We start from the raw sequence: 13731 nt of genomic DNA, 5'->3' as shown, positions 1-13731 counted from the left end.
GTAGTAATGATGTCTATATAAAACAAACAAGACGAAAAAATAATAGAATGCATGTGACACTGTCATAGCAATGTCCTCCACTTTTTTAGGGCTTTATACGTCAGCGATGAAACACCAACGCTACTTTTTTAGGGGGGTTGAAATATGTTCTTTCTAATGAGAATGATTTAACAAGAGTTTCCAGGTCCTTTTTTCTAAAAGAGGGCTGAAAATATCCTATTTTTGGCATTTTTACAAAAACCGTCAACTTTACACTCAATTTGTGAACTATTGGAAAGCAGCAGGAGAATGAAATTTTACATTTGACAACCTTGTGTTGCTAAGTTATTACATACAAAGTTTCACGTTTCATACCTTTCCTTCCAGAGATGTAAGAAGCCAAACTTTACCCTTTTTTTCATGCCTCAGTCATTTTTGGCCAATTTTGCTCCCAATTATCTAGATGGAGATCACTCATGAGAATGTTTTTATTATTTTGTTTAATACAGCACAAGTTGTACAAGATGGCCAAGTTTTGTTTCTCTCAACAAAATATTGCCGGAGATATTATGCCTCAAAGTTGCTGAAATCTCAGAATCATACTGTCGAAGGCTGTGGTATGGGGTCATACAAATGATTATATCACCGCAAGTATTGCAGCAACTCTAACCCTAACCCTAACCCTTTACCACTGTTTATTGGGGACGTGTGTGCATGTTCACACTAAATTTCATAAAAATCCGTAATGGTCGACCTGGGAGCCCCAGACCACTTAACATGGAATGACCCTAAAGCAGTATATGGTGCTACTAACACTTCACATGATCTTGATTCTGTCCCTCTGTTAAGGCAGCCTAGGACTGCATTGGCCTTTTTGGCAGCTGCAGCACACTGCTGGCTCACGCTTAAGTGATTGTTCACTAGGTCTCCAAGATCCCTCTCATAGTTACTGTTGTCAAGCCAGGTGCCATCTATTCTACACCTGTGTATTTGGTTTTTGTTGCCTAAGTGTAAAACCTAAGTTTTTCTTCACAATGAATTACATTTTGTTGGATAGGTCCCAGTGTGAAAGTCCGTCTAGTGACTAAATCAGTGGGATCAATGAAATACTTGGGACTTTAGTAAGGCATTTGACAAAGTAGGCTACAATCTATTGCTCCTTTAGTACTAAGTTAATTGTGACTAATAAATGGATGCCTAAAGCTTCTGGAACCGGAATCCTTCTGCCTGAACTAGGCACCCCACTCCAGGCCCACATTTCAAGGCAGCTCTTCATATATTCCAGAGCAGAATCCTATCATCAAACTGCTCCCACTCTGAAAATTTATTCGTGCCAAAGCACCTGCCATGGGATTCAGTTCTTCTACCTGGAAGAGTTCAGTAGCCTCGTGTTGGAATTTATCCGCCAGATAGTCCATAATGCAGCTACGAGCAAAATCCACACGGCTGTAGAATGCAAATTCTGTGCGGCAGAGCAGCTGGAGAGTCTGGGAAGCCAGCTCCAGCACTTCACTGCTGGTGTGCTTTTCCACCACTTCCTTTAGCTGGCTCAGCAGCAAGTCTAAGTACTGGGAGGAGGAGACAGAGAGAGTCACCCCAGCAGTGTCCAAGCGCAAGCCGCAGGGGAGGGGGGGGGCAATGGATTTGGGACTTTTGGGGGAAGTAGGAGGAAGAGCCTCCTTAGGAGAAACAAGGTACACGGTGAGAGAGGTGAGTAATGACAAGAGTGTCCTACCTTCTCCAGGCGGCCAGAGCTGTAATGAGTTAGGTCAAAATAATGCAAAGCCTCCAGCAGAGGTCCTACTTTCTCGGCATCAGCAGAGAACTGCCAAGACAGAGCAGAGAAATGAGGACTGAGGGTACTAATAGAACATGCTGCTCTTTGCAAGGAAAGCCAAGTGCATTAACCACCCAGGACTCTGAATGGCCAGATAAACCCCCAAGTGGCCTCAATGACTCTCAGAGAGTGCTAGCGACCAGATGACTGCAAAGAATACAAATCCTTCCGTTCCCCATTATGCAGTCAGAACTGAAGCAAAATGTTTTCAAGGGGAAGTAAAATTTGACAAGCAACTTTGGAACAGCCACCTAGAACCAACAGGCAGGGCCACATCCCAACAAGAACACAATGATTTTGTTTCTCCTCCTGTTTAGATGAATGCATTCACCTTAGCCAACAGCTGGGGCAGTAGAGGGACAAAATGCTGTGTGAGTCTTAAACGCTCTTCCGACTGCACTTTGCGTTCCCGAGCAGAAAACACCTGACAAAGCAGAAAGGAGGAGAGGAGAAGATGGCAGGAAACGGTCCTTGTGAAAGGAAAGGAAGAAACGAGAAGATTACCTTCTTTCCAGAGAACCTGCCAATTGGTGGGTGCCCTTCTGTGGCTTGCCGCATACTGGCCACCAAGATCAAGATGAGGCTGCTCTCCTTTAGATCGCCCAAGCCTGCTGAGCAACACAGCACTTTAGCTATGGAGCATCTAGCACAGAGAATGAATCCATATTATGCTACTATCACAATCTATAACCCTAAATGTATAGCTATTGTTCCCTAAATTTGCAGAATTATAACAGATATCCATAAAGAAGCACCAATTTAACTTATTTCTAATTGGATGCAATACACAGATTTTTTAAATATAAACTGCCAACCTTCTTGAAAAGCCCTGGATAATTCCCTCAGATATTTCTCCTAAATACGTTTAACAAATAAGGGATCGTTACATATCCTTGCTTTCAGGGATGACCCACTTGCCAAGCACTCTGCTTATACTCATGCATGATTTATTACTGTTCTCACATTTATATCAAACAGTCCATAATTCAGTTTCCTGTTTACTTTCATGATATGCTTTTGCTAAAATTATAAACACAGAATAAACTTCTTACAATTATATGTTTCTCAATGACACAAAGACCAAAAATGCAGTGTGCACAATTTCTTTCCACCATGAAAAGGAACATAACTAAAGAACATAAAGTACTTCCAGTAACTATAGAAATCATGTCAGAAAAGCTAAAGCTCAGAATGAACAAAGGCTTGCATAAAAGGTAAGAAACCTCAGAGTTCTTGGTACTCTGAGCCTAGTGGTTTGCTTCCAGACATTTCATCACCCAAAAAGGTAATACCATCAGTGTGAGTGTGGGGTTCTCTCCCAGTTTATATACAGTAGCTTGCCCTGCCAGTGTTGCCGGGGATGTAGTTTTCTCCTTAATGATTCCTTGATTTTCTGCTTGTCTGGTGTTAATCCTTGCTTATTGGGGTGCTGGCTGCTGCAAAGCACATCTTCTGGTGTTTTGTTTCTTTCTTAGGTTTTCTATTGTCTCTGATGTACAAATCTTGTTTATCTCTATGTTATCTACTGATGACTGATTTGTCTAAATGCCAAGTTTCCAGGAATTCCCTGGCATTTTTGGATTTGGTTTGGTCTAGGATGCTTTTTTCCCCCAGGTGATAATGGGCTGAGGTTGTCCATACACATGCTGGCATTCAAGAATTTTCATCATGTCTTCCAACTGCTGGCTTTTGCTCATGGATATGCTTTGCCTGTCTTCTGCCTATCTGTCCTATATAGTGGCTGTTACAGTCCTTACACTGTATGTTGCAGGGCTACTGGAACCATTGGTTTAGTTATGGTGTTTTGGAGGGCTTTAACTGGAGCAAAACCCACACTCACCAGCACTGATGTTAGTTGGCTGTGATGAAAGTCTGCAAGCAAACACCAATTTCTGAACGCACCAAGGTCTCCACAGTTCAATCCTGAGCTACAGGAAGTCTCTTTCGTTGAAGTATGAGTTCTTTGGGAAGTGAGAAATGAACAGAAAGCCATATGTAGATGCAGCCCAAAGAAAGTAGTCAATCCGTAATGGTACACGAAGAAACATTATCTTAACTTCCTTGTGTCGATCTTCTCAGAAGGGAAATGGAGCTCTAGCTGGTCATCTTTTTATGAAAAATCACTTGAGCCCCCACCCCCACCCTGGACCAGATTCAACTGGAAAGTACTGAAGAAATATGAGGGGAGGACACCGGGTCTGCTTTAAGTAGTCATGCGATTACTTTCATGAGAAAAGTTCTTGGCAAATACATGAGAAGATCAGGGAATCCCAGTCAATCACATTCAATATGAATCCACATTGTGATGTTGTTGCTAGAAAGGCCAATAATATCTTGAAAGGTATTACAGGTACTCCTTGCTTACTGACTGTCCTGTTTAGCAACTGATCAAAGTTACAACAGCACTTTACAACCAGTCCTCACACTCACACCTGTCGCAGTATTCCCACAATAATGTGACCAAAATTTAGGTATTTATAATCATTACAGCATCCCACAGTCACAGAACAGCCACTTGCGCACTTCACAGCTGATTTCCAGCTACGTCCATGGGGAGATATCCTCAGGGAGTGATCCCCAGAATTCTGGGTGGGTTTTAAAGAAGTCAGAGGGCACATTTTCCCCATAAATTTAGCAGCCAATAGCTGATATGAGCCAAAGCCTACCCACCCTTGCTCACCTTCTATGGAGGATTCCTCCAGCAGAAGGCCTGTCAGCACCGGCCAGTCCTTCAGCAGGGCAGATGCACAGTCCCACAGGCTATCAACCAAGTAGGTGGCATGGTCATGGAACTGTGGGTAGAGAGCAAAGCATTGCACTAAAACCAGCCTGGCTAAGGGTCACCAGGACTCTTCACCTTCTCCTTGTGGCTCAAACATTTCACTCACCTCGCTTTCAATAAAGAACACCAAAAGCAATTGAAGGAAGACACGAGTGCCGTCATGGCGGTCCCCTGATTTTGCCCTGGCGTCCACCTTGGGTGCCAAGAACCTACAAGCCAAGCCACCATCATTAGGAAACAGAGTCTAAATCAGAAATCTTTGGGAAGAAAAAAGAAATTTCATTCCAATGCACAATAGAGTGCTTACTCAGTATGCTGAGATGCATTGGAGGGGGGGGGGGAGAACCATACTCACTTTCTGTATAAAAATCCACCTGCAGCAGCTGCTAAAGGACGACTGGAAGCATAAACCAGTGGGAAGACTCTTTCACAGTCAGTGTTAGTTAGTGCACCGTCCATATTCCTGCACGGAGACCAATCTTAAATGCACATGAAAAATACCAATTCCCAACACTTCTAAGTCAGGGTAGAAAGGACAGACTCAAAACACAGGAGACCCTCTGCCAGTCTGTGCAGAGAATATTGACTTTGAGGAGCAATTCAAATGCTAACAGTGTCTTCAGATTACTTTTGGCATCACTTACTGAAGGATAAGAGTAAGCAGCCTCACAGCTTCCGTTGCCACTTGGGGCTCTTTATCCAGAACCATGGACACAATTCGTTCCTGCAGAAAAACAAGAGGTACTGGAGGGGGGAGAATACCAACTAGAATACCACCCACTTTTTAGGAATGGTTAACTATCTCCTTGAAAATGCATCAAATGTATATTTCTGTACTTAACAGACAAATGTGTTTCAGCTTGCTGGCTTATACATTTATATGATCATTCCATATCTTTGTTGTCAACATTTTGTAATTTATAAAAGCCACCACAGGTGCACTGAACCTCCACTATGTAAATACACAACTCTAGGAACCTGCCTCCAGTCAAGACTCCTCTCCTCTGCCAGGGCATTGTAGAGAACAAATAATATATTTCACTTGTACATATTTGATTGCTATCAGGGACCCAGAATCTTGAAAGAGCCGGCATGCCTGAAACTGCTGGATGACCCTGGAGAGGAAGGAGCTAGATTACAAAAAACAGGTTGCTATCCTTTCCTCAGTGTGAAGGGAGATGGGTGAAATAAAGGAAGTTTTTGTTGAAAGAGGCTAATATGGGTGGAAAGGCAGGCTTGGAGTCTCCTTAGAAATACAGAATTTAAACATACCAAGTCTGCTGGTAATAAGGTCGAGTCTTGCTCTTTCTCAAATGCTACATTTCAACTGCAATTCTTACGTATCATTTCAGAAGGGACATAGCCAGTAACTACCCTATGAGCTTTAGGACTCCTCTGTGTTCTTCTGGTGAAGAGCCCAGTGATTACTGTAGTTGTGTTGGAACATAACAAGATTGTGTTGCATCTTTTATCTCCAATAACTTTGGCTCTTTAGTTAAGTGGGCATTTACCCCACAATGAAACTCTCCTTTTTGGGACACAGCTAAAATGCGAGTTGCCTATCTGAGGATGTAAAGTGTACTTCATTTTGACATCTCAAAAACAGGGCTGTCCTGAGCATTTCTGGAAGTCTTTTGCAGCCACTATACCAACTTCAAAATAATTAAACTGCAAGAATGGATTTTCCCACAAATAATTTAGCCACAGTGCTCTGTGCCAGCTGTCTTCAAAGGCAACCTGACTAACTCTATATTGCTGTAGCATGCAGTAATTGTGTGATGGTTTGGTGATCACAATATGCAAGTTACAAAAATTAAAGTTGCTAAGTTACTCTTGTGCAATGAAAAGAAAAAGAGGAAGCTTAGAAAACTTCCAAATAAGGGTCACAAATGTTCAGCAGGTATGACCCATCACCCCAGCAGGTATGACCCATCACTGTTGTGATATGAGACATTTGTTGAGTTTTTCCCCATTTTACAATCTTTCTTGCCACAACAGTTGATTAATTAGTAACCTGGTTAAGTGAATCTGGCTTGCCCATTGACTTTGTTTTTCAGGATCCCGGGATACTGTGACCATCATAAATATTACCCAGTTGCCAAGTGTCTGAATTTTGATCATGTTTGTGGGGATGTTGCAAAGGCTGTAACTATGAAAAACGGTCATAAGTCACTTTTTTCAGTGCTGTTGTAACTTTGAACAGTCACTAAACGAACTGTAATAAGTTGAGGATTACCTTACTCTATACTAATCATCAGAGTATGCTCTATTACTATTACCTGTTGCACATGCTATGCTCTATGCCACGGGTGTCAAACTCATGTTGTTGTCACATGACATATCACAACTTTTTCCCCCTTTGCTAAACCGGGGGTGGGCGTGGCCAGCACGTGACGCATCCAGCTCGCAAGTTTGACACCCCTGCTCTATGCCATTGATACAGATGTCTCCAAGAAACAGGCAGGCCTCAACTAGTTTGTTTAACAATGGCTCAAAGTTATGACGCCTCAAAAAAAGTTTACGACCTGTCCTTGCACTTACAACCTTCACAGCAGCCCTGCAATCACATGATGGCAATTTGGGCATTTGGCAACTCGCTCACCTTTACAACCAGTTAAAACCTCCTGTGGTCACAGGTTCGTGACCATCCCAGCTGGTTTCCAACAACGAGTCACAATTGGACAAGCTGAGCGATCAGTCGTGCTGATTTGCTTACCTACTACAGTAAAAATGGTCGTAAAATTGGATTGTCATGTGATGACTTGTTTTATGACCGCACCAACATACAATGGAAATTCCAGTCCCAATTGTGATCATAAATCTTATCTCTAATTAACCTTGGTCATACGAACAATCTAACTCCATTACTAATGTGGGTAGCCTCCTGCCCGCACCCCCTTATTTTTCTTGGTGACCTCAATTTACCTCTTATTAATTGGGCTCTAAACAAATGTACAACCGAACCTATACATGAAACCCTATACAATGCTGTTACAACTCTGAGGCTCGATCAATTGGTAACGAACAACACTAGGCTCAACAATTGCCTTGATCTCATCTTCTGCAATATTTTAAACTCAATTTTGGTCTACTAGTTAAACAATAAGAAAGCTTTGCGGCGAAGGTTGTAGAGAGTGTGGTGGCATATCAGCTTCCCTTACACCTGGATGAAACTGTCTATCTAGACCCGTTCCAGTCCGGCTTCCGGCCCGGTTACAGCACTGAGACGGCTTTGGTCGCGTTGGTGGATGATCTCTGGAGGGCCAGGGATAGGGGATGTTCCTCTGCCCTGGTCCTATTAGACCTCTCAGCGGCTTTCGATACCATCGACCATGGTATCCTGCTGCGCCGGTTGGGGGGATTGGGAGGCACCGTTTATCGGTGGTTCTCCTCCTATCTCTCCGATCGGTCGCAGACGGTGTTGACAGGGGGGCAGAGGTCGGCTCCGAGGCGCCTCACTTGTGGGGTGCTGCAGGGGTCAATCCTCTCGCCCCTTCTGTTCAACATCTATATGAAGCCGCTGGGTGAGATCATCAGTGGCTTCGGTGTGAGGTACCAGCTGTACGCTGATGACACCCAGCTGTACTTTTGCACACCGGGCCACCCCAACGAAGCTATCGAAGTGTTGTCCCGGTGCTTGGAGGCCGTACGGGTCTGGATGGGGAGAAACAGGCTCAAGCTCAATCCCTCCAAGACAGAGTGGCTGTGGATGCCGGCATCTCGGTACAGTCAGCTGAGTCCTCGGCTGACTGTTGGGGGCGAGTCATTGGCCCCGATGGAAGGGGTGCGCAACTTGGGCGTCCTCCTGGATGAACGGCTGTCTTTTGAAGATCATTTGACGGCCGTCTCCAGGAGAGCTTTTACCAGGTTCGCCTGGTGCGCCAGTTGCACCTTTCTGAACCGGGATGCCTATGCACGGTCACTCACGCCTCGTGACGTCTCGCCTGGATTACTGCAATGTTCTCTACATGGGGCTCCCCTTGAAGGGCATCCGGAGGCTGCAGTTAGTTCAGAATGCGGCTGCGCTGGGTTATAGAGGAGCCCTCGTGGCTCCCGTGTGACACCAATCCTGCGCAGACTGCACTGGCTACCTGTGGCCTTCGGGTGCGCTTCAAGGTTTTGGTAACCACCTTCAAAGCGCTCCATGGCATAGGGCGGGTTATTCTGGGACCGCCTACTGCTACCGAATACCTCTCACCGACCCGTGCGCTCTCACAGAGAGGGACTCCTCAGGGTGCCGTCAGCTAGGCAGTGTCGTCTGGCGACGCCCAGGGGAAGGGCCTTCTCTGTGGGGGCTCCCACCCTCTGGAACGAACTCCCCCCAGGACTTCGTCAACTTCCGGACCTCCGAACCTTCCGTCGCGAGCTCAAGACACATTTATTCATCTGTGCAGGACTGGCTTAGATTTTAAATTTATAGGGGTTTTAAATTGGTTTTAATATTTATATTTCTATTTTTAATAATTGGGCATTAGAATAAGCTTTTTAATGATTATTTTAATTTGTATATAAATGTTTTATATGCCTGTGAACCGCCCTGAGTCCTTCGGGAGATAGGGCGGTATACAAATATGAATAATAAATAAATAAATAAATAAATAAAATAAAAACTACCCCTAAAAAACTTATTCAATTGGCAAGGCTAAAATACAATTACACCCTGTAAAATCACTAAAATTTAAAAACCCCAATAAAACCATTTAAAAGTTTTTAAAAGTTAAGCCAGTCCAGCAAGATGAAACAAATAGGTTTTAAGTTCGCGGCGAAAGGTCCTAAGGTCGGGCAGTTGTCGGAGTCCAGGGGGAGCTCGTTCCACAGGGTAGGAGCCCCCACAGAGAAGGCCCTCCCTCTGGGGACCGCCAGCCGACATTGTTTGGCAGACGGCACCCTGAGGAGACCCTCTCTGTGAGAACGCACCGGTCGTTGGGAGATTGAAGCCGGCAGAAGACGGTTCCGTAAGTATCCCAGTCCTAAGCCATGAAGCGCTTTAAAGGTCGTCACCAATACCTTGAAGCGCACCCGGAAGACCACACGGAAGACCACAGGTAGCCAGTGCAGTCTGCGCAGGATAGGTGTTACGTGGGAGCTCCGTGATGCTCCCTCAATAACCCGCGCAGCTGCATTCTGAACTAACTGGAGTCTCCGAGTGCTCTTCAAGGGGAGCCCCATGTAGAGAGCATTGCAGTAGTCCAGGCGAGAAGTAACGAGAGCATGAGTGACCGTGCATAGGGCATCCCGGTCCAGGAAGGGACGCAACTGGCGGATCAGGCGAACCTGATAAAAAGCTCTCCTGGAAACGGTCGTCAAATGATCTTCAAAGGACAACCGATCATCCAGGAGCACGCCCAAGTTGCGTACCTTCTCCATCGGGGCCAACGACTCGCCCCCGATAGACAGCCGCATCTGCAGCTGACTGTACCGAGGTGCCGGCATCCACAGCCACTCCGTCTTGGAGGGATTAAGTTTGAACCTGTTCCTCCCCATCCAGACCCGTACGGCTTCCAAACACCGGGACAGCACTTCGACAGCTTCGCTGGGGTGGCCCGGGGTGGAAAAGTACAGCTGAGTATCATCAGCGTACAGTTGGTATCTCACCCCAAAGCCACTGATGATCTCACCCAGCGGCTTCATATAGATGTTGAACAGGAGGGGTGAGAGAATTGACCCCTGCGGCACCCCACACAGGAGGCACTTCGGAGTCGATCTCTGCCCCGTCAACACCGTCTGCGTCCGGTCAGAGAGGTAGGAGGAGAACCACCGATAAACGGTGCCTCCCACTCCCAACCCCCCTAACCATGTCCGAGGACATGGACAGGTTGCTAGGTAGATTGAACGCCACCACATGTTTACTGGACCCGTGCCCCTCCTGGTTGGTACTGGCCCCTCAGGAGGTGACACGAGGCTGGCTCCAGGAGATTACGAATGCTTCTTTGCTGGAGAGGGTCTTTCCGACCGCCTTGAAAGAGGCGGTAGTGAGACTTCCGGGTGGCTCCGCTGCGCTAAATGGTGGGCAATTTCAGTCCGCCCGTTCTTTGTGATTCTGTGAGAACTGTTTAGACAGCGTTAATCTGCTGTCAACAGCTCGTAAATCTCTACCCTCGGGCAAGGAGGGAGATGATGAGCATTTGAGCTGAAGTTGAGCCCCCAAGAAAAGCCCCAGAATGATTTCTGGTGGTTTGATGGGAACGCTCCTTCTATAGCTCAAAAAAAGCTCCAGAATCCAGAACGCCTCTGCAAAAGCAGAGCAAAACGCAGCGTCCATCTCCGTGACTGAAGAGGATTATTGATAAATTGTCAACACGGACAGAGTCGAAAGCAGGAGGGCTGGCATTTGTTTGTAAGATGATTTTAACTCCCTGACAGAGAAGTTATTTGAAGAGTGGAGATGAAGAAAGATGGCATTTTGTGTTTTGAAAGTGAAAGCTAAGGAAATGCTGATTACAATTGCTGGCGTGGAACCTTTAAGAAGAAAATAACAAGATTTTTTTTCTAAATGGAATTTTTTTTAAAAAAATCTATTCTTTTTTTTTTTATTATCTTTTTCTTACAGTGTTTAAGAAGAAAAATTTATTGGGTTTTTTTTTCTTTTTATTCCCCCCCTTTCTTTTTTCTTCTTTTTGATATTACTTAGTTTAAAAATGGCTTTTAAGCAAAGAGATTTAACCACTTCTAAAATATTGGAAATTTCTTCACTTCAGGTACGGAAATTGAGAGAGGATATTAAAGAAAGTCTAAGGAATTTTTACAGGAGCTTATGGGCTCATCTTTCAGAAATAGATCAAAATTTAATGAAATGGAGAAAGAAATACTGGATTTTAAAGATTTGGTGGAAGAGCAGAGTAGGAGATGAAAAATTAAAGGAATCAATTACTCCATTATTGTTATCTAGTACACAGACAGAAGAAAGACTGAATGAATTTAACCAAATTAATTTAGATTTGCAAAGGAAAATAGATGAAGTTCAAATTAATTTGAATTTAGAAAATAAAATAGATGATATTCAGGTTAAGGCTGATTAGGCAGAGGAAGAAAGTGTTATATTACAATATAAATTAATGGAATATGCTATAAGGGTGAGAGGAATAAGAGAGTGTAAGGAAGAAAAATTTGAAAGAGATTTTTATTCAGGCCTTTGCTCAGATAGAGGAGTGGAACCAGAAGATTTTGAAGTTAATATTGAAAAATTTATCGTGTTAATTCTTGGTGGGCAAGGCAGAAGTGTTTACCGAGAGATGTGGTTATTTATTTTACAAATAAGAGGATTAGGTATGGAATTTTGCAAGCATTTTATAAAAATAAATTTCAAATATTAGGACAAGATATAATAATGATGAAGGAAATTCCTCCTAAAATGTTAAGAAAGAGAAAAGAATTTGCCTTTCTGGTGGATGAGCTTAAGAAACATCAGATATATTTTAGATGGGAGGTTCCAGCTGGTTTAACACTGAATTATAAAGGAAGAAAGTATTTTCTCAACACAATTTGTAAAGTACGAGATTTTATACTAATGTATTAAAGATTGGGAATTCTTTGTTAACAGATGTTAAGTTGAATGGTGAATAGATGGTCGAAAATGTGTAAGACAGAAGAAGGGGAGGGAGAATGTTTAACTTTATTATATATGATTATGGTTAATTTTTGTAAATGATTTATTGTGGATATAAATGTGTAATTTTAGGGGTACTATTTGATATATTTAAGGTATAAAGGAATAGGAAGATGGAATATTGTTTAATTTTGGAGGATAGATAGTAAAATTTAGGAATTTGGATTAAATATTATATTTAAGAGATGGATGTAATGTTAATTAGAATGTAATTGTTATAATAGATATATTTTGGATAAGTTATAGGTGTAATTTTAATAATGTTATTTGATATAAGTAAGGTAAAGTGAAGATTTTAACTATTACAATTGATACTTTGGATATTTGTAATATTATTTGTCGTATATATAAATGTTAAAGATGTGAAAAGATGGACTATTGCTTACCCTTGAAGGTTGGACAGAAAAATTAAAGAAACTAAGTTGGAAATATGAACTATTTTTGAGAGACTGCTTAGGGAAGAAAGACATTTTAGAAGAACCCTTGGTGAATATTGGAAGATGGAACGTTGTTTTGATATTGATTGATGAAGGTTGGATATTAAAAACTATGTACTTTATTCAAGAATAAACACTAACTCAATCGGAAACTTCTGAGAACTCTAGGAGTGGAATGGTCTGATATATAATGGATTGGAAGAAAAGTATCTTCTTTGTCTTTGGAAGGAGTGGAGGTTTTAAGGAATGACTATGGATTATGATTTGTGCTAGATTTTAATTTTGTTGTTAGTTTTATACCCTGTATTCGGTTCTCGAAGTCCTGGGGGTGGGGAGGAAGGGAAGGGAGGAGGGGCAGAAAATGGATTGATAGTTAATGTACAAAGATGATTGAAGATGTATAATTAATGTAAGATCGGACCTGCCTGGCTACTACTTTAGAATGATGGGAAAGAAGGAAGTAGAAGAGAGAAGGAGGAAAGAGAAGAGGAGGAGGAGGAAAGGAAGGAAGAGGGGAAGAGGGAGAAGAAAGGAGTAGGGAGGAAAGAGGAGAGGATGTAGATAAGAGAGGGGGAGGATGGTTATGGAAAGTAGAAGAAGGTAGAGAAGGACAGTAAAAGGAAAAGGAAGGGGGTGGTGACCGGGCAGATCCGATTAATTGTATATGATGGTACATTAAATATGTTATTGGATATGTTATTGGATAAGAATGTCAAAATAAAACTTTTTTAAAAAAAGAAAAAAAAAGAAAGAGGCGGTAGTGAGGCCTCTCCTCAAGAAGCCCTCCCTGGACCCAGCTGTATTAGGTAATTATCGTCCGGTCTCCAACCTTCGCTTCGCGGCGAAGGTTGTAGAGAGTGTGGTGGCATGTCAGTTACCCCGATACCTGGATGAAACTGTCTATCTAGACCCGTTCCAGTCCGGCTTTCGGCCCGGATACAGCACTGAGACGGCTTTGGTCGCGTTGGTGGATGATCTCTGGAGGGCCAGGGATAGGGGTTATTTCTCTGCCTTGGTCCTATTAGACCTCTCAGCGGCTTTTGATACCATCGACCATGGTATCCTGCTGCACCGGTTGGAGGGATTGGGG

General features: G+C 43.3%; 1 protein-coding gene across 1 annotated transcript in view; it reads right to left on the bottom strand.

The window, feature by feature from the left end:
• The window catches only part of LOC131195107 (cohesin subunit SA-3-like), a 94107-nt gene that overhangs the window by 41738 nt on the left and 38638 nt on the right, over positions 1-13731 (bottom strand). Inside the window, exons 15-22 of the mRNA XM_058176736.1 lie at positions 5243-5322; positions 4954-5061; positions 4705-4807; positions 4497-4608; positions 2321-2424; positions 2148-2240; positions 1715-1804; positions 1347-1547 (exon numbers count right to left, since the gene is read on the bottom strand). Of these exons, the coding sequence (XP_058032719.1) occupies positions 1347-1547; positions 1715-1804; positions 2148-2240; positions 2321-2424; positions 4497-4608; positions 4705-4807; positions 4954-5061; positions 5243-5322 (891 nt within the window). The remainder of the gene's footprint in view (positions 1-1346; positions 1548-1714; positions 1805-2147; positions 2241-2320; positions 2425-4496; positions 4609-4704; positions 4808-4953; positions 5062-5242; positions 5323-13731) is intronic.

This window comes from Ahaetulla prasina, chromosome 3, assembly GCF_028640845.1.
Source record: "Ahaetulla prasina isolate Xishuangbanna chromosome 3, ASM2864084v1, whole genome shotgun sequence".
In the NCBI taxonomy this organism is placed as follows: domain Eukaryota; kingdom Metazoa; phylum Chordata; class Lepidosauria; order Squamata; family Colubridae; genus Ahaetulla; species Ahaetulla prasina.
The sequence above is the reverse complement of the archived record's forward strand: the minus strand, read 5'-3'. Positions and strand labels throughout refer to the sequence as shown.